Raw genomic sequence first — 26399 nt, 5'->3', positions numbered from 1 at the left:
TACCGCTTGGAAAGGAGCCAGACTTCTAGCAGTGAGGAGGGAAGCAATGACAATTTTGTTAGGAGCTGCCTTCTGCTCAGGCTCGGTGAAGCTCATCTGCAGAGCACTGGAAGTGTCGCAGGGCTGCTCGTGTGCACCTCCACGGACCCGGCTGCACCCTGGAAGAGATCTGGGGATAGAAGATGACAAAGCATTCGTGTGGCATGGTGGGAAGCCTCCTTGGGATGTAGGCTCTTATGGGGAAAAAAAAAAAAGGAAACAAAACCAACCTCAGGTTTTCAATATCAGGTTTCCCAAAGGGTGGCTCTGGTCCAGTGAAATGCCCTCTGCCTTATAACTCACGCCAGCCCTATTGGTTATCCTTAGAAGCCTGCAGTAGTATGGGGCTGAGTACTTCAAGAGCTATGAAAAACTATGAAGCCTGGTGGGTTCGCCAATACTTGTTTCTACTGTTTCCTTTCCAGATGTTTTTTTTCCTCCTAAGATCTGTGATAAACTCCTCCCCTTCAGAAGTGTCAAATTTTAAAACACCAGCTTTCACTGGGGCATTTTGATTCCAATTAGCTCTAATGAATGGTATAGCCAGCTTTTTAGCTCATGGGAGCTAAAGCTACCTGTTAAAAAAGAGTTATGAAAACCTCTGTTCCTTTAAACACGTGGGCTGTTGAAGAGTTCACAGTGTGTAACGCTGGTCTGGAAGCACTTTGTCGATACTCCTGGCTTTGCATCACTGAGCGTGACAGCTCCTGAGAGATTAAGTAGCTGGTACCATCAGAACTTTAATCAGTTTTTCTTCCATTTCTGCCAGTACAGAAAAGAACGGGTGTGCTTGTGAAGCGTCACGAGGATTACACTGCAATGCTTTCCGGATAAACTTCAGTGCTTTTGAAACGGGGGGAACACAGCAGCAAATAATCTCATGACAGCTGTCATGTTTCCAGAAGTGTCTGATCAGATCGTCAAACCTTAACACTCGATACTGTATGGGTACCTCCAGCATCTACTGTCAGCCACCGCTGCTTCTGCTTCCATTCTGCTGGTAGACCTGTGATTGTATTCGGAACCAGTCCCACAGCAGTTAATTCACAATGATCTGCTTCTGGTTTTTGTATTTCTAAATAAATGTTTAGGAAGTGTTTCTTAATATTCAGTATCACCATCTCCTGATCTTTTATTGCAAGTCTTCCAGTACTGTCTATTTTATGGAGTGTGATCTCTCTAATACACATAGATGCATGGAGCTGGAAGAATCTTCAGGATCCCCAGAGGCTGCACCTCACTCCCTCCAAAACAAAAACAAGCAGATATATAAAAAGCAGCCCCATTCTGTTGACTTCCGAAAAAAAAAAAAAAAATCAAATTAAACTGTATTAAACTCTTCTTCTGTCTGTTGTATGTGCCAAGACCAATACCGACTAGGAATAAACATTTGTTTGAATTCAACGTGTAAGAGTGAATGCATTAAGCAGAGGCTCTCATGTCTTGATTGATACCTCAGCACGCTGCTATAGTATATATTTGTCAACAGTAAAAGCATTATGCCGATATAACTAAATGTCACAACATTAAAGTAATTTGGAAGATGATACAGGGTATTAAGAGGAAAACAAAACCTTGTGATATTGCTTGTAAACAGATGCAAGCACGGGGAATAAAACAATGCACATCCTTAGCCCTTCAGGAGCTGTCATCAGCAGCTCATTTCAAAGCATGTCGAAGGAGGTCCGTATTATTGAGCCCATTTTTTTTTATGGAGGAGGATGCTTAGATGCAGTGTGATTGTTCCAAACAATTGGAGCGGATGAAAGTCAGTGAGGTGCAGCAGATGACATTGCTTCCCGCTTGAATTTGTGTCGCTGCAGCGGGCAAGCTCAGAACTCATGCAAGCAGACAAATTACAAATATTAGCAAAACATGTTTGCTCATGCTCTCTGCCCGTTATATTGCCATTAATGCTGTGTGTTAGAGGCTAATTCTTTGGTTTACATCATCCAAACCAAAAAAACTTTTTAATCTTTTTCCTGAGATGATCGAGACATGCTTTCTTTTGCCGTCTCTTCTGTAACTTTTTTTTTCCTGTTGTGTTTTATTGTTTTATTCTGGCTGTGGTGGAGCTGAATTACAGCTCAGCACATTAGTCTGACAGCAGAGGTGCATGGCCAGTCCACTCTGTGTGGGTATGACTTCCAGTCTGCCCCCAGGATCCAGAGCAGGGAAAGGACATTCTTCTTTCCTCGTGTGTTTTGCCATAATTTTGTTACTGAGAAGCGTAACTTTCAGGAAAGGTTGTCATTCCATATAGGAGGTGATTCTTGAATTGTTCTCCAGGGACTGTGAAGTAATCATGTTGCTTTTACACAGTGCTGGTTAAATAAACTATTTCTTTGATAAGCAACGATAACAAATACAGAATTGAATAATATGAATGACTGTGGCTTCGTATGAGGAAAGATTGCAGGTTCTTAATGGCACTTGATTTTTTTTTTCTTTGTTGTTATTACATGTCTGTGGTTAAAAATACTAAAGGAATGAAATCCAGTTTTTCTTTTTTTCAGAAAACTGGCTGTGGGGGATACAGGGAGGTATATCTATGGAAATATGTGCTTTTATATTGGAAAGAGCCAGTACTTCAAGGATGGCTATCCATAAATTAGGATAATTTGACACCATTGATGGCACTTGAAGTTCTCTAAGACAGTGTCAGGAAAGTGTGAGTTTCTGCTTTTTATATGATGATTCCTTTACAAGGAATATTCCCAGGGAAATTTCACAGTGTCGCTTAATGTCACTGTATACATTGTCCTTGCGAGGTTCCCTGGAGGAAGTGGCATCGTGTGCACGTCTGTGGTACATTTGGGGCAGGTTCTTGTTTCCCTTTTAAAGTGCCAGGCAATAGGGTTGGAGCTGACTTGTGAGAAGTGTTAAATTCTGTGGTTAATTCCTCAGCCACTGCTAAGGATACCCTTCTTGCTCCCAAACAGAGTAGTTGGAGCTGCAGCCTTCTCCCAAGAGGTATCAAGCTTGTAGGTGCAGGTGAAGCAAAGCTTTTCTCCAAAATGGTGAAAATATATTCTGAAATATGGAGGCCTTTGCTGGACTTTGCAGAGAAACTGCTGGTTTTGGAAGAACAAGGTTGTGCCATGTGCCAGCAAGACAACGTTGCTTCATAACGTCAGACCTCAGCTGAATTTTACCCTTCATGAGCAGAAATGATTCAACCAAACCGTCAGAACATCAAGTCTTCAAAGCACATGAAGATGAAGAGGTGTCTTCTCTGCCAAGGAGGAAGGAGCAGTGGCCACAGAGCGTGCCTCTCCTTCAGGTGCAGGGGAGAAATCTTGGCATGATGTCCTTACAGATGGGTGATGCAGTCTGCTGTAGCTTCATCCCCGAACTTTTCAGAGGATGTACTGTTAATATGTTGCTTATGAGACACAGGCAGGCTCTAATGGTAAGAACATCAAGCACCTGGCAGTCATCTTCCCTAGCAGGAAAAAAAAATATATCAAATTGTTTAAAGTTGGGAGTGGGGAAGAAGAAAATGGGATGGATGTAGAGAAACATTTATGCTTAATGCTGTACCTTGGCCTTTCTGTGCTCCACTGGGAACCTTTACTAAGCATTTTAGGAGGTGGTTTTGATACGTTTAGGTGATTCGCTTTTACTTCTCCTCTGTGATCCTTTTGGTGAAAAATGTTCTTGTAGTTTTGCCAAATGTAAACAGGAACTACAAATGGATTTCACCTTAATGACAAATAAGTAGCTTTGAAATGCAAGCGCTAAGATCCAAGCATACTATTGTTGCCTTAAATGTACTTGCTGTGGGGAAATATGGTAATGATATGCCCGAAAGCACAAATTCCACAAAAAGTAGACATTTTCAGGATATTATAAGAGCTCATTACAGAAACTCAATAATAATATTCTGTCATGTTACTTCTAGTTATAGTTTTTAGACTAGCGAGCGTGAGGAAGTATTTGAAAATTAACAGCACAGAAATTAGCTCTGAGGTATTAGCAAATGACTATTACTTTTCCATTTATGATAATGCTGTTCGTTATTAATTTGATCGTTCATTGTCATGAGTAACGCTCACCTCACTTGAAATTCTTCTCCATCCTCACTTCATGCTACAAAATCAGTTGCTTGCGTAACTCTTATTTGCCATCTGATGTGTTTTTTCCATGTAAAAAGCGCGGGAGAGTTGAGCTGTCCCTGCTTTCCTCTGCACTAGTAGGGGTGGTCTTTGAAGAGTGGACTGGGAATTGTCAGCAACTCCAGCACCAGAGCTATGGGGGCTCCGTGTGAAATCCCTACTCAGATCCAAACCTGCAGCCAGCTCTGGAGGCTGATCATACTCTGTGTGTTTTTATCTGGGTAGTATTTTCTAGATAGTATTTATTGTGTCATAAACTGACTGAGAGACACAGCAGGCACGTTGGGTCTGATTTTGTCATTTATTCAAGTACAGCAAGACTATACATTTTATGGGTGAAGGCCCTTGATTTTTAAGCGCATAATATGTTCTTAGCTGCCTTGAGGCAAAATGCAATAGCTGATGTTGCAGCAGAGTTGTGATTTTAAGCTCAGAGGTCAGAGATCAGGGAAACCGGGAAGTGTTTGTTTTTTCACGTATCATCTTTTTTTTCACTCTCCAAGCTAGTATAGTGTTAATGAGGCTGTTTGTATTTAGTGCTTTGAATAATTGATGGCAAAATTATAATTCTCTTTCATTTTTAATGTCATTAGTACTGGAAGAAGCCTTTTAATTGAGAGGAATTGCAGCAGATACATGATTTAGCAGCAAAATGTTCTTTAGGTGTGTATATATATAAAATTGGGGAAAGTTGTAACTGGTTTAATGGTGGATCTGTGGAAAGAGAGGAGCAAATGTGAAATTAATTTTTATAGGGCAAAGATCATTACTAAATATGAAAAACTGTATATTATGTCAGTAGTGTTAGTCTATTATTGGGTTCGTGATACTCAGATATTTGTATTAGCATAAATCGGATTAACTTCACAGGTACCCCAAATCCTGCCTTTATTTAAACACAGAGCACCCCTATAAACAAAGTGAAATTGCAAAGGAAAAGAGCAGTCAGCTGAATGGACTGGCACTGAGCTAACCAGCATTAGAATTCAGTCCCCTGGACTGAAATTCTTGAATGGAAATTTATTCAAATTACAAGTGTTTCCACTGCACTTCAAAGACATCCACTGGTAACAAGGGTTAAGGAGGCACTTCAGATTATTTTAGTTATCTTTATTTATCTTGGTCTGTCTCCCACCCTGTCTGGGGGAAGGAACTTAAGGTGGAGTATCTTTTCTTTCTTCAACAGATGAAAACCTTGTTGTTTTCCCAATCCCCCTCTCCCCCCACCAAAAAAAAAAAAAAAGTTGGTATCTTAGCAAGAGGTGGTATTGTTTTCATTAAGTGTTGGTGCTGTTCTGTAGATGCTAATATTGATGGAAAAATAAGAAAATGAAATAGAAGCCTTTTCCTTTGGAGATGCTGAAAGGACAAATCTCCATTCTTTATTCCTTCCTTAAATCTTTCAAAGGCTTATTTAGAAAATGTGGTAAGAATGGGTTGCAATATTTCTACAAGAAGGTATTTGTTGTCTTTATCTTCTGAAAGATACAAAAATATCCCATTGATTTAAAAGGATGGCTTTTTTTTTTTTTTTTAATTGTTTTGAAAATGAAACTGGAAAAGAGATTTCTGTTTAAGGCAATTACAGTCTTGGTGCACTGTGCCATGATGCTGAATAGTATTTTGATTTTTTGATAGCGTGGTAATTTATGGAAGCTAAGTGAAATGAAGGAGACCTTGTGCCTTGAGAGAGTTTTGTCTGTTGGTGCAGTCTGTCATGTAAGCAAACAATTATGATATTTAGGTTAACGAGGGAAAGTAACTGGGGTTTCTGTATGGGTTTCAGCATGGTTTCTCTTAATTTACATGTGAGACAGAAAGCATGTGTACTAACTTCTAGGTTAGTACTTGGCCAAAAATATCAGAAGGTACAGTTAGAGGAACAGTGGAGAAGACAAGGTGGAAAAGAGCTGTAAGGGAAGATGGTCTCCAGAGTCACCTGTGCTTTTCCTCATGTTCTGCTGCAAGAAGGAGCGTGAGAACAGTAATTACCCTCATAAGGTATTACTTACGTACAAATACTCGAGTTCTCAATATGTTACGCACATACTTGTGCGTATTTGGAAATAAATGTGTGTGTATATATATATATATATGTATTTGGAGGAGACACCCAGTCACTTGGCATCTCCAATACCCTTCTGGAGCAATTTTTTGTGTGATGTAACTGACTGCTGTGTGCTGATTTCTGTTATTTGAGACTGTAGCCCCATGTTGTGCATATCCTACTCCTTTTGTTGATGTATTATTAAAAAGATTGAACTTCCTGAATTGATACCTAGACATCTAGAGAGTGCGTGCGGACCCCAGAGACTGCAGAAGTCCTGTAGGTGCTGTAAAGGGAGGCAGCAATATAAGCAGCCTGGCACGTTTTACTCAAGAAAGCAAGCTCTCTCTTGCTTCAAAGGTCGTTTAAGCTCCTGTGCAGATCACAGCCCAGCTCTTTAACTTGGCCCGCAACCAAGAAGGTAATCAGTGCGGTATGTTTAGGAAGTGCTGATTATAGCGTATTTGTTAATGGTTTAACTCATACAGGGTCCAGCAGAGCCTCGTAAATAATTCAGAGGCTCCGAATTGGGCCCTGTTGCATATTCTCACGTTTAAAAGGAATCTCTTCTGTTGCATAGAGGTAAGACCTCTGTGATCTGAAGGCAAAGTTCTGCTTTGGTTGTTCATTGTAATACAATTGGAAACTCAAACAGACTTCACTTGGATTCCTTTTCAGTCACTGGCCTTTGGAAAAGGTTTTTATGTCCCGTTGCAGCCAGAGGACTGCAGAGAACACTAACGAATCTGATACCACCAACAAATTGCAAGCATCGAGTTTGAGGAAAAAAATGGCAGTTTTACATTCAGGCCATTCTTGCCCTTGCTTCTGAGAGAGAGCTTATTTTTACTCCTACCTTTTGCTCTTCAGGACACTGGCAGTGCAAGATGTGATCATGTCGGTATCCTGTGAAATATAATGCTGCTGGAAAAGCCTCAGACTCCTGAAAAGCTGTATGGCAGCAACCAGCAGAGCATTTGTGTTGTCCAAAGTTAGATTGAAAGAAAGGACCAAAACTCCCAACGCTGTGCGTCACATGAAAAGTCACTTAAAAAGAGAACCAGAAGTATGTGCTTGTGTCAGCAGTGAGTTTTAGTTTTCTTTTAGTTAACTATAATACGCTGGACTTCACTGAAGTTTTTTTTTTTTTAAAAAAAAAAAAAGATATAGGGGTATATAGAAGCTGCATGCTGTTCTTAGTAAAAGCAGTCCTGTGTTAAGATCTGTGTTAAGCAGGTTTTCTCTTCCATATTGCGGTGTGCAGGGCTAGTCATTACCAAGCTGTTGTTTCATGACTTTTCTCAGAACCAGTTAAATCTGTACCATTGTCATACTATTTCAGTATTATTAAAAACTGCGTTTTGCTAACACATTGGTTTTTGATGAATGTACTTTTTCATTCGTAGCACATTCCTGGAAGTGATTGTTGAAGACTTTGAATCTATGCTTGGGAGCGCACCTAATTAACGGAAAATAAGCTGTAGAAACTAATTTAGGCCAAATATCAGAATCTATTAGCATTTATGCCAATGTATAATTGCATTCTTATTAAATTATTGACAGAAACCTATTTATGTCTGTTAGATTGTAATTTTTTTCATGGGAAAAATGGTATCTTCCAGTTAGGTGGTGCTTTTTGTACTGAAGCATTACATCATTTTTGAAGGTATTAGAAAATTTGCCAGGCAAGAAAAAAAATTACAAAATATTTTTCTTTTCAGGAAAAAAAAAAAGTAATATAAGAAAAATGTATTTAATGAGCTGTATTATTGAAGTCTATCTATGCAGCCTATGAACTTCGGTAAAGTAATTGAGCGTAATCTTATCATTTAGATTGGTCTGTGTGTAGTTGAATAAGCAAAGAAGTTTTACTTGAGATAGCAGCTCGGATCAAATTATTATAAAGTGAAAGTAAAACTGACTTGCCCTCTGGGAAATAAGTGCCAAAAGATTTTATGATGGAAAAATGTTTAGTTTAACCCCATGCATGCAATAGAAAAGCTTATACATATTTTCTCATAGTTGCTATGTATTTCCCTAATAAAACACCACTATTTCTGTGTCCTATTGAAATGAAATTCCCACTATGCATTGTATTAATCTTAACTAGCTACTCAGAAGCAACACTGAAACTTCTGTACTTGATGCTTTTCCACTATAGAAGGCAAACTGAAATACAATTAGGAGCCTAAGCCAAGAGACATCAGGTGTACTAGTGAGAGGAGAGGTTTTTCCAGTGATGTTAGGGGAAGATACCTCTGACTTTCTGAAATTTTGAGATCTTTTTCTGGGATGTGTGCTGTAGACCCCCACCTCATACTCTCCATACCCTACTGACCCCGAAGAAGGGGCTTCTGGCTGGAAGAGCTGCCACTAGGACTGCTGGAGTGAGTGGTCAGATGTGTAGTGCATTAGAAATAAAGGAAGCTGGCTTTTGTAGCCAGGTCAGGTGGAGAGGTGCTACTGGCTCGTCAAGGGAGAAATACCCAATGAAGCAGACTGGGTAATAATAGGTAATAAACCAAAAGGAAGTTGACATGGGAGTTACGAAAATACACTGGCTGTGAAAAACTATAGTTTAGGACTTCAGATGCAGTTTCCTACTAGGAGGATGAGATTCTGATGTGCCGGTCTGATTTTAGGAAGGTAGACTAATAACCTACCTGTTTTTCAGAAGGAATTAGCTTGGTTGATGAGTGCAGTTACCTGCTGTAGCAAAGGACTATCCACTGGGGGCCAGGAGAAGGACCTTTTCAGGTCTCCCATGTTATGAGAAGAGGGTTCTGGTCGATGGTCCTCACTTACTTCATTTCATAGGCTTTGAATTTACATGAAGTTCCTCTTGGTGACTTGGCTATTTAGTTTTACACTTTTTTTTTTCTCTGAAGGATAGTCCTAATTTGTGCTTAAGGGTAATGCATGTGCCTCTTATGTTTATATCCCTGAAACTGATCTTCACTATCTGCTCCTGGCAACAGACTGTTTGCTGTTTCCATCAGTGGCTGTAATTGTGGAGAGCCTCATTTGAAGAACTTCCACTGCAGGATAACTTCATTAGTGGCTTGCAGCAGCAGCCTCTCATCTTTGCTGGAAAAAGCCAGCAGAGGGAAGTACTGTTGCGTTTGCTAAAGAGCACATTGAAAGTCTTCTTGTCACCAAGAAGAGATGGCTGCTGGAAGTCCTGCAGGGCCTGAAGAGTCGTGATCACCAATAAGCTGATTTTTGCTGTGTGTCATTCACTTTTTGTTACACTTACCAGTTCTTATATGGGTGTTTAATAATTTGCCATGGTCGATTGTTCAACCCAAGCCTCTAGCTCCCAGCACCTCATAGTGATCTGAGTATTTCTGTGTAAGGAAATGATTTTTAAGGAAAATTCAGGAAGGAAAATTTTAAGGAAAAAGGAGATGTAAAGGGTAACCATTTTTTTCCCTGTTATTTTGAACTTAGTTTATGTTCTAATGTTTCTTGGAAACCAATAAAACCATTTTAAAAGCCTTCGATATATCAGTGAACATCTCATTTGTTGTATTTTACTGGGAATATTTAGAGTCACTAATTTGTCCTAGATTTTGTACGAATCCTATTAGTATGGGTCACAGAGCAAGAAACAGAACTGACTAGAAAAGTCAGTTTCAAACATTATCCTGACATGTTGTTGCACGCCTTGTGGCTGTTTCATGGGAATAATGGGAAGAAAAAGTAGTGCAGGAGATTGAAACAAGAATGTTTAACTAATGACCATTATTATAACTGATTAAGATTCCTTAAACATTGCTTTCCACCATCATGTTTTCATCTCCAGTTAAAATTCTTAATGCCTCTTTCCAATGCAAAAGGGAATGTTTCTGTGAAAATTCCAGCACCACCAACAAAAGCATTTTCCAGTAGTAAAAGAGCAGGAACCATGTTCTCTTTCAACTCTTCTATCATTTGATCTATTGCATCAGAGACAGAGGGGGAAGAAAGACTGAAAGATGGTAGTACCTTCACTAGGGAGGTGTGAAAACGAGTTTCGGTTTGGGTAAGCTGCAGTCGTTTGAAGACTTGCATAAATATGAATCACTTGTGATTTATATTTCATCCAAAGATGATGTGATGGTGGGCTGCAGTATGTTATTCGCATGTAGCTGAGGTGCCTCTTGATTCATGCCCATGAGTAAGGCTTCAACCAGAATCTGAAACGCAACCTGTTAAAGGTGCCTGCAGAAATAACAGCACTGGCTGCAATCGATATTTAGTCAGCCCTCGTGGGCAGAAAGTGAACATTGGATGAAGCTGTGTATTACAGGTGGGCCCCATGGATGAAGGTGGGTGCTCATTGATCCATTTACTGTGGTCTCATTTAGCACAGGAGCTGGTAAATGATGAAATTTGGTGGCACGTAATTTTTTTTCTGCAGCTGTGAAAGATGCATTTTGTAGGGTTGGATATGACTTCTTAAATGTGAAATCCTTGCACTCACATGGACCTCAGTACCAGCAGGCTACGCCGCACATAGGGGTACTATAAACTACTTGTGTACATGGAGTACAGCCTGTGCTTACATTTCAGTAATCAGTTCACAATTTTCAGGACTTTGGCCACCTGAAGAGCTTTTCTGGGGGTCTCTGTGGCCGTTGCTGAGGAGTACAGCAAAGATGGTATGTGATATTGACTGCAAACTGATTTAATACTCTGTATGCTTTGCTGAAGCTAATAGTGCAATAAGAAGAAATAATGCGAGCCAACAGGAAGTGGAGAAAACTAATAGAATTTACTATGTATAAACATAATTGCATGTTTTGTGATCAGTCCGTCAAGTAAACCCCCAAAATATATCAGCTTAGCACTACCGCACGCAAGTCAGTTAGCAGCCCATAAAGCACAGACTCCTTCATCCAGGTTGCTGGTGTACTGGTGCTGAGGTGCAGGGTCACCTCGAACCTTATGGTAGCTGTTCAGGCTTTCGTATTAATGCTTTTGTCTGCCAAGCACCAGGCTTTGTGGTCTTAGGAAGAGCTCCTGGCCCTAAGCAAGGGAAACAAAGCACTGCCTTGTTGAGCAGAGCAGCAGAGTTTAGGTGAGAGGCATGTTGTTATTCAGAAAACGTAATCTGGTTTTGATAGCTTTTGTCTAAATCAATGCCAAATAGGAACTGAAGGCATGGATAGCAAATAGTTTACAATATTCACTGAATGCTCAGAACAGAAAATGTCTAGCAGAAGCCAATCTCAAGCCATGTTAGTAGGATTTTCTTTCCTTTACTTTTTAATGTAGTTCATTGATGTGTTTTTTTGCAGAGCTAGGATTTTTATACAGTATGTGGGCATGTCATTCACTGTGTCATCGTGAGATTTCAAGTGATTTTGTCAAGGTTAGGTGCACAAGCTAGTTAAAGCTGCTTTTGGCATTTAACTTAGGAGCAACTCTGGTAGGGAGGGCAAGTTCTTATGCAGTCATTGGAAAGAGGGAACAGCGTCTAAAGGGCACCTGGCTTAGATGGTGGCAATAACCTTAGGTAGCTGATGTGATACTCAATTATCTCCTAGCACCTTACTGGATCCAGAGGATGGCCCACTCGCCTACAACCCCTGTAGAGCTCTCTCCTTGCTGTTTTGTCACTTCTTAGTCCTTGGTTATTCCAGTTTTCTCATTTTATTTTATTTATTTTTTTTTGTGCGTTGGTGTATGAAAGTCTCTCATATTCATCTTTTGACAGATAAAGCTTTATTTTGCCTTCAGCTTGTTTTCATATAATCGATTTCATACTGTTTGTTGTTAACGTCGCTGTACTTAAGGTATATACTGTCTCCCCAGGGCACTGGCTGTATCTATTTCCAAGTAATTTTGTGTATATAATCCCACTGAATTGTAATTATATCCGCCAATCGAACTTCATGATTCTGCACAGTTCCTGCCTTGTAAATACACGTTTCGTTCTTCGTTAGGAAACTTCTGGCAGCATGACTGGAAGGCTGTAATGGGCTGGGGCATGGGGAACTTGCACTGACAAGGTCCTGGGAAGTACCTGGGAAGCCACTGCATGGCCACGTTGGTTGTAGGGACTGCAGTAGTGCTGTGTTCTGCTTTGGGCCCCTCACTACAAGGACAGCGAGGGCCTGGAGCATGTCCAGAGAAGGGCTGCAAAGCTGCTGAAGGGTCTGGGACACAAGTCCTGTGAGGAGCAGCTGAGGGAGCTGGGGTTGTTTAGTCTGGAGAAGAGGAGGCTCAGGGGAGACCTTATTGCTCTCTACAGCTACCTGAAAGGAAGGTGTGGGGAGATGGGGATCAGCCTCTTCTCACAGATAACTAGTGATAGGGCTAGAGGGAATGGCCTCAAGTTGCACCAGGGAAGGTTCCGGTTGGAAATGAGGAGACATTTCTTCTCAGAAAGAGCGGTCAGGCACTGGGACAGGTTGCCCAGGAAGGTGGTGGAGTCACCGTCCCTGGGGGGTGTTCAAGGAAAGGTTGGACCTTGTGCTTAGGGACAGGGTTTAGTGGATGACATTGGTAGTAGGGTGATGGTTGGACCAGATGATCTTGGAGGTCTTTTCCAACCTTAGTGATTCTCTGATTCTATGACAGCATTGCGAAAAGTTGAAGTGGAAACAGGGCAAGTTGGTCAACTGGTTGTTTTTGCAAGTGATGTGCTGTCACGGCTCAGAAATGTGTAGCATCAAGAAGAACGTCAGGGGATAAAAGAGCATAATTAATGTTCAGAACACCAAAAGAGTCATCATTTAGCCGGCTGTCAGCTGGACAACCAGGCCTGGTCTGGTGGTGGGGCAGAGAGGAGAAGGCCTGATCTCCCTGCAGGCCACTACTTGCCTTCCCCTCTGCAGCACCTGCAGGGCTGTAGTCTTATGCTCCACTGCATAACTCCTAGAAGATTTAATAAAGAGGTAACTGGCTAGTTCTGCTCTCAAATGACACCTTTTAGGTTCTTCAAAGCCAGGTGGAGCCACGTTTTTGGTGGCAAGTATTTTGGCTCTGAAAGATTAATCATCGTGCTTTCCTTTTGCTTTAGTTTCTTTGCTGGTGGTTGGACTGGACCATATGTTTTGTCCAGTGTTCTCATTTGATGTTAAACTCTTAATTTTAAAATGTTACAAAACATTAATATTTTTTACATACATAGGAGTATTCAGTTAAACTGAATGGACCCCCAGCATTTCTGAGGCAACATGAGCATGTTCATGCCTGAAGTTTTGCAAAGAGTTAAGTCTGGTACGCAGAGCTGGTGGATGTTTTTATCCAGACATGAATTCTAAAACAAAAGGAAAAAAGGGATCTGTTTATTTTCTGGTTTTGTTGTTTTGTTGTTGTTGTGCTGTTTTTTCTTGAGCAGGAAGGACTGGTCCACATTTGAGAAATATGTAGAAATAATTTGCAATATTAGCATGTGAATATTATAGCTTATGAATGGATATTCTTGCTGAATAACTTTACATAACTAATGCTGGTACATTAAGTGGTTTTCAATAGTCCTATAAAAAAAACTCCTTCTGAAATGTGGTTTTATCAAATAGTTGGTGCGTTATTCGATCAATGAAGTCATTTGCACATTCCAAACATAATAATATGTAAATTAAACTCAAAGTTAATTTTACATTTTCCCCAAGTAAAGAAAACAGGTCCTAATAGGTATTATATTTTAATTTTCTTTTGGTTGATCACATTATGTTTTCTTTCTCTTGTTACTTGCCATAAACAGCGTAATTTCATGGTGCTGACAGGCTATATACCAAATACCACAGTGAAACAGAGGGAGCTAGATTACTCTGTATGTACTGACAAATCTCTTGCGTTAATGTGCGTTCAATAAAGTTAAAATAGCAAATGTTATTAAACTAGGGGAAAAAACACAATGAAAATTATTAATGTTATTTTGTTTGCAGGTGTTATGCATGTGCCACAACTCTTGTTTTCTTTCCTCTAAAACCACAGTTTTATTGAAATAAGACAAGAAGGAAAAAACTACAGCATAAAAATGCAATAGCAATAAAGATACTTGTTTCAGTGCAGTCTCAAATTATGGGAGCACCTTTTCCTTTTTTTTTTCAGGCAGTTTAGAAAGAGTATTAAATGCTGTTCTCTGTTTTCAATTAAACAACATCATCAAAGATAAAATAAAAGTTTAAGAATTAGTAGTTTTTCCTTCCTCAATCAAATATCCTCCCATGATTTCAGAATGATGTACCCAGGGGTGGGATTTTAAAAACAAGTGAGCAATTTCAAAATTATTTACATTTAATAAAATCAGGGTATTGTCCTTCTTAATTAGCTACATGAAAATCAAATTTGAAAAATCATGTAGGGGGACTTTTTGCTCACATTGTCTCCCACTGGTCTGCCTGGAAAGCGCTGTTGCTGCTTCCAAAGGGGTGGGTTTGATGTGATCAGCCTTAGCGGGGTACTTTTTTTTTGCATGCCATATAGCTAAGTTACCTCTTTGATACTGTCAAGCTCCTTCTGACTGAAAGGATACAAAAACTGTACGGAGGCATCTATGTCCAGATAAGTTTTGTGTGGATGAGCTTGTGTGGCCCATAAAAAATAATAAACCAAATTGCATGTACTTGCAATTGCTTCAACTCCACGTCAGAGCCAGAAAAGTTTGCTCCCAAGCATGTTCTGGTGTCAGGTGAATAATGAGCCTCACAGGTGGCCCCATCATGGCAATTGCATGGCCTGGTGAAGGTAAAGCTGATCCCCTGTCACAGCAAAGGCGATGCTGGTCCTCCTGGGCCACCAGATGCCCTCTGGGCATCCCTGGCCCATCCCCTGAAGTGGCACCACGTGCTTCTCTCAGTCTGAAGCACCTCCATCTCTGGGGCTGGGGAATGCCAAGTGATTGCCATGGCTCCTGAATGAAACTGTGAATCATTTTTAAGTGGGCAGAAAGGATATTTTCATGCCAGAAATTATCAGAGGAATTTTTACAGTGAATGTCTTTTTTATTAGAAATGGTATGAAATATCTTCTCTGCAAATTTTCTATATCACTGTTTCTTTTCTATAGTGTACATAGCATATTCATAAAAACAGTTCAGTGTAGACATAAGGGTATTTCTGCTATAGTAAGGATGGCTTGGCATGATTGTATAGGCACTTCCTTGAAGTGAAGTTTGCCTGCTGGCATTTGACATGTAGACTGACTGTGGAACAGCCAGGTTTCACCACAGGACTTCTAAATCTTCATTTTGACCTGGATGGTTGTATGTACTTCTTCATACTGCTTGAGAGAAACTTTCTAGGATTTAAAAAAAAAATAAATAAATAAAAAGTCAGAAAGTCTGTATATCTAATAAATCAGTTCAGGTTTTTTCCACCCTCCTTCCCTCACAGCACCTCAAAACACTTTTCCTCGATTAACTTCAGCACATTAAAAAATCTGCTTTATACCGGACAATATAAATGGGGGAATCATAAGGCAGGGAAGAACTTTTCGCTTTCAGAAAATAGGAAAAGGGATGGGTGTCCAGATTGGTGTTATCATTAGCAGTCTCACATCCTTACCCACTGAATCACTGCTACAGCAACATAATATATAATTATATATATTTCCAAGTGTCAAGGCTTCTTGTTTAAGCTTAACTCAGTTTTAAATCCCTGTGGAGAGGGAAGGCCTTTAAAATACTTATTAAATTCTAATCTTAATCATATTCATCATTATTAAAATTTGAAATAGGTTGAAATACTTCAGGTAAGTGAAATGAAAAAAACTAATAAAGGGCATGCGACACACAGGAGAAATTGAAGAATAATTGCTAAAGATTAAGAAATCTAAAATGGCCAAACATGAAAAAGCCTTAATTTCCAATAAGCTTTTATTGAAAAGTTTTGCAATAGCTTAATAATATAAAAGGAGACTTTAAAAATGAATTGAATGTTAAGTGAAGCAAAGTAGCGAGAATATTTAAATGCATTTAAACTTAAACTAGTCTCGTGTTTGGGCTTCAAGCATGATTTTTGCCTTGTCAGTTCTTGAGATAATTGTTTCATGTCAATGAGGAGGCAACGCTATTGTTGTTGCTATTAATAATAGTAATTAGTATTAATGTAGTAATAGTTTTGATAATATGTAGTGCCTAGGAGTGACAAGGTGCTGTGGTTCAAACATTAGTTTGTGCAGTCTCGTACAGACAGAACAAAAACATGTTTCTCTTCAAAGTGTTTAATGTCTAATCATGGAAAAAAGGACCTCTTAAAATATTTTGCTTTTAGTTAAAAATTAAAAAGATGCAGTCAAGTTGTTGGGCTTCTTTGGTGTCTTTTTTTTGTTGTTGTTTTCTCTGCTGGTGAGTGGAAGATGCCTCACTGTGAACATTGCTTGATTATTAGAATGTTTTTGAAATTATTTTTTTCAATATCCATGCAGGCCTCTAAGCCAGACAGGGAAATGTCATACCCTAGGAACTCTGGGGCAATCAACTTTTTGTATGGTATGCCTCACTGTGGACATTTGTATGGTATACTATGAGAAATTGGAATTAAATATTGCAAAAAAGTTGAATCTAATCATTTTATTTTTATTTTAGGGATAACTTACCTTGACCATGCGGGTGCAACACTTTTCCCAGATAGTCTACTTAAAGCTTTTACTGAGGACCTCAGAAACAACGTTTATGGTAAGTACAAAGCAGTGCACCATTATTTTTCCCAGGATTTGTCTGCACACCTTGGCACGTCTGTGTGGTGGTGTGCAGACAAATACGAATTCCTGTCAGTGTGCTGTTGAACCCATGCTAGCTCTGATCAGGAGGCAGTGCCTTGGGTTAGCGTGATGATGCCTGGTATGCCTAGTCTGTGTTCTTGGTTGTTTTGCCCATTCTGGCTACACCATTGATAAGCTTGGAAAGTCACTTAGAAATAGATTAGTGTAAGTTTTAGCTTCAGTGATCTCAGAGCCTATGTAAAATTGGAGAGAGCGAGCTCTGAGCACCTGTACAGAGTGGGACATAATGGTTCCGTTCCTTCTGCTGCTTGAGATGTTCAAACCTGATTTGCCCTCCCAGGAGAAAACCACCGGGACAGAGACATCTGTCGGTCATGTGGAAGGAACCAAGATTCACAGTGGTGGTGAAAAGGAAAAATCAAAGGGAGGGTTTACTCTGCCCAGGGGTTAGGGGATAAGTAAATACAAAGTAGCTTGAGCACTTTGGTTGGTTCTGTCATTTTTTTCATCTCAAAATACAAGAACAATTTCTTATGCATGGACCAAAATCCAGACCCTCGCCCCTTCTAGGAGAGTCATTGCAAGGAGCTGCAGAGGTGCTTTCACTCTCGTGTTTGCTTTCTTCCTTGGCCTTGTGAATTTTGCCCTCTTCCATTGCTGGGCAAAGGGGCCTAATCATAAAGCTGTCACTGAAAAGTAGCTGCTGCCCTTTTTGTGTTTTGTGAGGGGAGCTAGCCTACATATTGCCAGAGGTTGGCAGAAGATGCTGGAGAAAGAGCTTTTCCATCTAGGACATTATTATCACAGAATCCCAGAATGGCTTGGGTTGGAAGGGACCTTAAAGATCACCTAGTTCCAACCCCACTGCTATCGGCAGGGACACCTCCTGCTAGACCAGGTTGCATCTCCCTGAGAAGCACACACTGCTTGTGCTTTTATATAAAGGCAGCAGCATCCTGCGTTGAGGAAGTACAGTTATTGTGAGATATGTTTTATATTAGAAGAATGATTCACGCTCATCCAGAAAAAAAATACTTTACAGTATTACCTGCATATGCTGTTTGTGGTCCCACTGAAGTCATCACAATTTCTTACTGTGTGCTAATATTTGTGGGCTATGTCTCCTTTTTGCTAGTTTTTTGTCTTCCTTGTGCTCCCTGATCCATAGAGCAAAGTGATTCCTCACTTGGGAGCTAGATACCACGGCTTCAAAAGAAAACTGTGTTCGCTAAAGCACCAGCACACTTGTGCTTATCACCTAAGTGATAAGCCACTGGGGAGTTCTGGCTAGTCTTCCTGTCATACACCTTTGTATGTATCGTATCATTTTCCTCTCTCATTTCCTGACTGCTGACAAGGCCAGGATCCAGAGCGTGGATTTAAGTTCCGCTACAAAAATAAATGTTGTTCTTGATAAGGGTAAGGTTTTTTGCTGTTATAACAAGATAGATCGATTAGATTACATTCAAAGTCTCCTATTCAAATGCATGTCAGTGATATTAAAATTAATGTTCTGTCACTATGGCTGTTGTAAAGTGAAATGTATGCACCCTGATCTTAGTTATTTCAAACAACGTTGGGCTCAACCCTTTTAATTAGAAGTACCATCTGTGGCAGATAAAAAAAAATAAAGTTGTGAATCATTTGAGTGGTCATGAATGGAAATAGCAGTGCTGCCACTTTGGAGTAGATTTGCACAGTACCTGTAACACTATGCAAGAACAAATTGTAAATTTTATGCTGCTTTTGTCTAAAATAATGAGATCCCTTGTATGGTCAAGGCTCTTTATTCATTTATACCTGCTACTCTGAGGGCAATAACTGTTGTATAAAAAGAGTTCATTTCTCAGACACAGGTGTGAATGAAGGGGGAGTTTGGCTTGCAGCTTTTTTTTTATTATTTTCTGGATGATAATCCACACGCTTGAAGAACTGCAGTTTAGCTGTTGCATGTGTAAATGAGGGAAAGGAATGTAAGTAAAAGAGATTCTCACTTCTAAATTGAGAATATTTGAATTGGAAATTAGAGAAATGCAACATCAGACATGTACAGTCTTAAGTATTAGATCTTTGGTCTGAGCTCTAAATTTGTTATTCTTTTTAACAGCGTCACTCAATAACTTTCAAGAGGATGATTTTGAAATTTTAGAAAGAGAGTAGATAATATTGTAGCTTACTGCAAAATTGTATTAATATAGTTGTGTGTTTTTTTTTTCTTGTTCTCTTTCAAAAATGTTTAGACGTGTTCTTTAAGCATTTACTAGTAGGAAAGTAGGAAAGTGTAATGCATCTGTGGATATTGCTGTAATCTTTTGCTCATGGAGATAAATTCAGGCACTTCTTAGGTACTGTCTTAATTGTTAATGCATGCCTGTGCTGAGCTGTGCTAAGATGGCTACTAATTTTGCAGTGAAATTTATGTTTTCATGAGCTACTTCAATTTCAGGCACCAAAAAAAAACCCAAACAGGGATAATCCTGGTGTCATGAATGTCTGTTGTCTCCATTTGCTGTCTTCTAAATTGCTTCTTAATTAATGCATGGATATATTTATTAATGAGCATTCTATCTGTCTTTCTGTGGCGGAACATTTGTGTATATGCAGTTGTATTTTTAGAGGGAATTGCCTAAGTACCAGTAACAGATACAGCTGAAGTTTCAAGGTCTGTCATAATCGCTTGCTTCTGTTATATGTCCTTCCTCTTGACTAACTATTCTGAGGAGCTTCGGGGCATTGCTGTGAAGTATACATTAAATCTTTCTTTGTCATCTTTTCAGGCTGGCTTGGTGTAATACTTTGATAAAAGCAAAAAATTAATACCAAAACTGTGATTAATGATTAACTTCTATATCTCTGTTGTCTCCTAGGCAACCCTCATAGTCAGAATATCAGCAGCAAGCTGACATACGACACAATCGAGCATGTCCGATACAGGTAGAATAATCTTTCTTTCAGATGTTGTATGATGCACTTCATATTTTTCATTTTGATTAGGCCTGTGCTGTTTTGATGACTTAGATGCGATGCCGTTTTCGGAGGGTTGTCTGTCACATCTAAAGAAAACACTCTGCTTTTAAAGCAGGAGGTACTTGGGCACTCAAATATTGCACAGAATCAGAGAGAAGTGAGTTCTTTTTCTCCCAGATGCCCCAATTCTTAAATTCCTGTAGTTAACTTAGTGCTGTAACATAAGTCTATGGTTTTAATAAATATTTAGAATTTTGAATTTCAAAAGTCAGTGTTATTATGATGGTATGGTAAGTTAGTAAGGTAGAACTGAGTGCAAGAACACAGTAAAAATTCAGATGACATTAAATAAGGTATAATGGCTTGCAGGAATTCATAAAAACCTTATGGGAATGTGTACATTGTTTTACAGCAGATACTTCTGTTGGAGTAATAAAATACCTTTTAAAGTTGGTTTAATGTAATTTTTAAGAGCAAAAAGAAAAATAAAAAGTAAACATAGCATTATGGCTTCCAGGTAAGGGCAAGAAAGGAAACTGAGTCGCTAAATGAGGGTTTCTCCCAAGAGTTCAGTGAGCTGAAAGGGCACTTTTTCCCATTAGTTTACACCAAGCGTAGGAACTTAGTTATTGGTTTTAGTGTGTTTTGTTTTTTTTTAGGTACCTGTTGATATTTTATAAAATATGTCGTTGCTGAAGAATATGCAAGCTTTGACCACAGTTGATTGGCCTGCTTTTAATGGCATTCTTTACCCAGGGTGGGAAATGTCATAGATACCTCTTTATTATCATTTTAAAAGCAAACCTTTCGCCATTGACATTACAGAATTTAGATCAATAGTAGCGAAACTATAGCAGTGTAGCATTCAGAGTTATAATGAAGAAAATCTACTTTACATCTTTTTGCTGCCTTTTCTCTGACTGCACTTTTATAAGGGTGTGAAAAAACAAGATTTCTAGCTGCAAGATGGTGCTGGGTATAACCTGTTTCCTTTTTTCTTGTTGTGTTTTTTTTTCTCTCTTCTTTTTTTTTTTTCCCCCCTGAACATTCTGGAGAAAGTATTTATTTTTGCCTTTTCCACAGCCCTGTCTTATGCTGGGCAGGATGACAACCTGTTAACGTATGGCTAAGTGAAATGAAAGAATCTATGAGGAATGGCTGTTTTCACAAGCAGATGCTTAGAACCACGTACAGCAATACCTCCAACCCTGCAGTCTGCTGAGCATGCCTGTGTGCTCACATGCAGTGTCAGAATTCTGGTCTTAATTCCTTGCAAGTGATATTTCAGTGTTGCCATTTAATCATTCTTCTTATGAAGGTACAGTAGAAAGTGTTCTTTTCTGGAATAATTTCTGTAGTACTCTATGTTCTTCACTGTTAGTGAGCAAGGAAATAGACTTCCACTGAGTAACAGATACAGATTTTTTTTGAGAGATGACATCTTCAGTTTGTTTTATTTTGGATCCTGTCTAAAACAAAACAAACACACAAATGAGACTTTTAGAAGAGCAGCATGGGAAATTCCAGGAAACATAGCAGTGTTTGCATTGTTTATTTTTTTCTCCTGAAAATAAATAAATAAATAAAAAGCCCTCTGCATGCAAATGAACATTTTCAGTTCATTTGGATGCAGAATTGAGCAAATTCAATAATAGGAGTTTTCAGCTAGTCCTATAGAAATTCTGCCATTATTCCCCAATAAAAATGTTAAAAGCATAATAATCAAAAAAACATAGTTGTAAAAATTGGGGAATAAAATGCCCCAAAACTTCTGTCAGTAAGTCAGCTATCTAAAAGGCAATAAAAGTATATTAAAAATCTATACTTTCATGCTGTTGCAGCTAATCAGAATAAGCAATATGACAAGACAGGGAGACAGGCAGCTCTGTCCTGTATCATAGCACATAGACTAGATTTCTTTGGTGAAACAATAGTTCAGGGGGTAATTTCAGAAATCTTTAAAAGATTTGCTTGCTTATAATTCTGCCTGCGGAGCATGGCTGCAGCCAGGCGTATAACTTCTTTTCAGGGATTGACCCCATGGCACTATGCCATTTTATTATTATTATTCTTTTCATTTGATTTTCTGATCAGATGACACAGTGCAATTAATTAAAAACAGAATAATAGAATCAATGGTTTGGGTTGGAAGGGACCTTTAAAGATCATCTAGTCCAAGCCACATAATAAACCCTCAAATAACAAATAATATTTGTTATTTGTCCATATTGCTGATAGCAACATCAGAATAGACTTTTCTAATCTGGCCATGTACACTGTTCCACAACGCAGAACTGTTACTTGGTTTTGCCTTGGTATTTGTTTGACAGGCAGCAACCACTCTAAGAACGTAGGTTTGCATGAAAATAGCATAAATGATTAACTATTAGAGTCAATGGATGTTTTCTATGATTTACAAAATTTAAATAATGAAAATGGTTTACCTTTTGACCAACTCAAGTACAGTAAGAACAAAAAGAAAACTTTTATTCGTAAAACACTGCTTGTCTTTATTTGAAGTGAACTGTGATTTTTAACATTGTATGTATCTTTGTATTAAATAAGATTGATGCCAAGAAGAGGAAGCAAGAACTGTAATAAACCTTCTCTAAATGTATTAAATGTCCGCATGAAAAGATTATAGACCCTTTTTATGACTTTGCTTATGGATATTTGGATGTGCCATTGCTCCGTTCCATACAGCTAAGGGATGTGAGTGGCAATATCTCCTTACGATGCTGCAGAGATAATACAACTCAGAAATTCATTAGAGTGGGTATTAAATAACCTTTTTCCCATATGCAGTCATTTTAAAATACAAGCTTTCTGAATATTTTAAAAACATTGTTCTTCTAGGTCTTACATTTGCAGTGGTGTCTTCCAACTGGAGCCAGACTGGTGTTTTAGTGTTAAATTTGTGGTGTGTTTAAAATATACTGCAAGGTACCTTTTCCATTTGAACAAAATGTTGTTGAATTTAGTAGAGTTTCGATGTTCATCCTTGAACCTCAGTTGCTATGAAATGTTAAACTTGAGCGTACTTTGGGAATTCAAATGTTAAAAAAAAAAAAAAAAAAAAAAAGAAAGTCAAGAAATTTCAGCAAAGTTTCAACACCAGGCATCTCCTAGGCTATGGCAATATGTGTACTACAGAATTTTCTCACTGATGCTAAAAGGATTTGGCATTGAGCTAAATGGGATCAAGTTTAAATATAGAACCAAAACATGTCTTTCTATAAAGGCCTCTCTCAAAATATGCCATCTAAGGAAACTGTAAGAGGAGAAAAATCTCTGTGGCCTGCACATACGGATGAAAAAGGTGCAACAGGCATGCATGAAATGAATGTAAAGGGCTTAGTATTTTTCAGAAAAATTGCTTCTGTGGTAAAACACACAGGTGGTTCAGAATGTTGCAAAGGAAGCAGTCTTATAAAAGCTGTTTATAATTTCATCTGCAGCTTATTTTTAGAGATCATTTCACGATAGCGAAGTAAAGCGTTGCAATCCTTCTGTGAGCGTCATAACTTGCCTCTGAAATAAATTCCAAGTCTCTTTTTTTTTTTTAATTATCGCATGTTCTGAAACAGTGCTATATGTAAGATAAGAATTCTTTCTTTATTCCCAGGTTTAATCAGTTCTGTTTCTGAAAACAGGAATGTTGGAACTGATACATACATGCAAATTGCTTGACCTTTGGTACACAGTAAGAAATAGTAGATACAGTATCTGCTTAGTATTGATTTGTCCTTCCTAAAGGTCACCAGCTGGAGAGGCAGAGAGGAGAGACATCTGAGCCCTGCATGCTGTCCTCCTTAATGATACCTATCCACTTGAAAACCTTGTTTCAAAACGAGGATGGTTCAGCCCTTTTGCATGCCTGTTTTCTAAGGCCACGTTCAAAGGCTGCTTTTCCTGGTCCAGCAATTCAGCTGCCAGGGCAAGCCTGAAATAACACAGGCAGCGGGGTCGGAAGGAAAGGCTGCTCAAAAGGATGACTCCGTGTATGGCGAATGGATGTGCCATTCGAAGATAATTATGAATAATGAAAAGCTTTTTGTGGAAGAGTGGGATAATAGCCAAGCGAGGTGGTCATTTTCCTGATGATTCATATAACAATTTTACATAGTCGTGCAATGAAATGATCCCAGCGTGCCCACACTGAGTGGCTGCAGGACCAGTACCTGACTCCATGCTCTGTTGTGCACTGAGTGACAGCTGATCATGGGCTTCAGCAGAGGTGCTGTCTTCTTTTCTGCCCGGCAACACCTATCCTTTCATGCAATCTATTTTTTTCTTCATAGGACTGAAAGAAAAAAAGCTATTGGAATAGATAGTAAACATAAATTAAAAACATAAAGACAAGGACTTCATTTTATAAACAGGATCTTCTAGGCGTAAGGTACTACCTTTACTTCAAGGTAGTAAAAGGGTAGCAGGTACCGTTATTTTGGGATGAGTTTAAAAAAAAAAACACTGAAATCTGTCTGCTTTACTTTGTAACTTTACTTCTGGACTTTTCATCTCTATTTTTGTAAATTATCCGTTAACTTGATCGGCTGAAGCTGTAGAAAGGAACTTGTTAATATTCTCTATTACTCTTCTGGTAGTCAGCTTTATACCTCTGTTGTTTGTAGGAAGAGATTGCAGTAAATAAAATTTGTGCATTCGTGGTGACGTTCTTTGAGTAATCCGTATTGCAAAGAGTGCCAAATCTGGAATGCTTTCATGAAAGAAAAAAAGTACTTCAGTAAAATGAATTAAAATCTGGAGGTCAAGATTGCTAGTGTGTGAACACACAATTTGTTAGCTAACCCTGGGTAATCCCGAGTTTAATTTGTATGGGTGGATAGTGGGTGTTTTGCAGAGATGTTTGAAAAAGGATGAATGTGACCTTTCATTAGTTTTCTCCCCTTCTCAGAAAAAACCCTCATGAATCTGCTTTTATAATGTGGCTGTGATGAAGACGCGATGGAGAATGAGTTTAGAAGAGATCTTCCTCTGCCATTGCTTTCTAAACAGCATTCAGAGTGTAGGGAATGGCACAGGCTTACTTGGACTCAGGCCACCATGTTTATTCATGTTCTGTAAGCGTGCAAAGCCTCGCTGTGTATTCAGTCTGCTCGTTTGGCAGGGACCTGATGGCTTCTGTGACTGCTGGGGAGCCTGCTAGAGGGAACCGGGGCTGTTGAACGAGATGCTGCAATTGGAATAATGCGCCTTGTTAAAAATAGTGAAATTTCCTCAATGCAAATTCCATTTTTCCGTTCTTTTTATCTTCTTGTCTCTTTTCAGAGTTTGTGTGGAGGCTTTTTCCTCCTTAGACTGCACAATACTTGTAGAAGAAATACAGTAATTGCATCCTGAGAAACAGGATAGTGAGACACCTTTCTGTGACTCTTCTGGTAACATTGGTGCCTTAGCTGTTTATAGTGAGTAGTAGCATAGTCCTGTCAAGCTGTTGTGAACCCTAGCAGTTGTAATACCTCTCTTCAAGCTCCTGAGGAATCTGACAACTTCGTTACCGGCCAAGATGATCATTTGTGTTTTAAATAAAGCTTTTGGAAGACCTGATGCTTAGAAAAAAAGTAATTTTTTCCATCCTGTGTGTGCGCTTCTCGTGCTAGAGAATTTTATTTTGACTTCAGTAGACTCTGTTTCTCCTCATAAGTTACACAGCATTCAAGGTGTGCTCCATTTGCTTCAGGTAAAGTTGAGGAATCTTGAATGCCATCTTAAATTATGTATGTTGTCCAAAATTCGGCTGGTATTTTTTTCTCATGTCTACTTTTTTGAAGATTGCAGACGCTTTCTGTTTTGCTCCTCCATCTGAAATTTATTCAATGATATGCTACCACGAAGTGCACAACTGATGACAGAGTAACAGAAGAGTTTAACATACGCTGTTTATACCTTATGTTACCTTTAACATCATCACCCTGGGAAAGATTAATCCATCTATGCTTTTTAGAAGCACAGAGGTAATTTATTACTGCACCTTTTTATGTAGTCTCTAAAGATTTTTCTGTGAAGTTAGCAAACCCAGTACTGAACTCTGTTTGGAATCTTTTTCATTTCACTCGTAAAGCAATCTAAATACTTCATCTGTTGATATAATTAAGCTGTTGAAAAGATGCTACGGCATTCCCAAGGGTTCCCCTCGTGGCATCTGTGCTTCAATGAATCTGAAATTCCCGGTATCACTTCTGTTGAGAGGCAGTGCTTTTTGCCCTTGTCCTTATACCTGCTGCAGTTCGACCATCAGGCTCGAGTCCTCAGAAAACAATCAGCATTTGCATGGTGAGTTTTTTTCCCCATCCAAAAGCTTGTGAATTCTGGCTCTGCTTACTGTTCTGTTTCCTCAGCTTTTTGGTACTGTTCTTGTTGCACAGCATGATCCTGTCTTGACTTTTTAGTAAACTTTAAACTCCACTGAAATAGTTTCAGTATAAAGTTCACCCAAGTCAATAGTTACCAGTGTGGATTATATTTTTTGTCCTGCAGAGTCTACATAGTTCATGGTGTATTATTTATATTTTTCATATATGTTTATATATTTCTGAACAATTTGC

The 26399-nt window shown here is 39.0% G+C and overlaps 1 protein-coding gene across 5 annotated transcripts in view; it reads left to right on the top strand.

Annotated features, from left to right (window-relative positions):
• The window catches only part of MOCOS (molybdenum cofactor sulfurase), a 271527-nt gene that overhangs the window by 60736 nt on the left and 184392 nt on the right, over positions 1-26399 (top strand). For 3 of the 5 annotated variants that reach the window (XM_068671172.1, XM_068671171.1, XM_068671165.1), the window contains exons 2-3: positions 16727-16816; positions 19731-19797. Coding sequence is in view for 2 of the 5 variants with exons in the window: in XM_068671171.1 (XP_068527272.1) it covers positions 16727-16816; positions 19731-19797 (157 nt within the window). In the remaining 3 variants the exon portion in view is untranslated. Of the gene's footprint in view, positions 1-16726; positions 16817-19730; positions 19798-26399 lie in introns of those variants that run through there. The other 2 variants (XM_068671167.1, XM_068671168.1) reach the window with 2 other exon arrangements.

Source organism: Anas acuta, chromosome 2 (genome assembly GCF_963932015.1).
Source record: "Anas acuta chromosome 2, bAnaAcu1.1, whole genome shotgun sequence".
NCBI classification, from domain to species: Eukaryota; Metazoa; Chordata; class Aves; order Anseriformes; family Anatidae; genus Anas; species Anas acuta.
The sequence above is the reverse complement of the archived record's forward strand: the minus strand, read 5'-3'. Positions and strand labels throughout refer to the sequence as shown.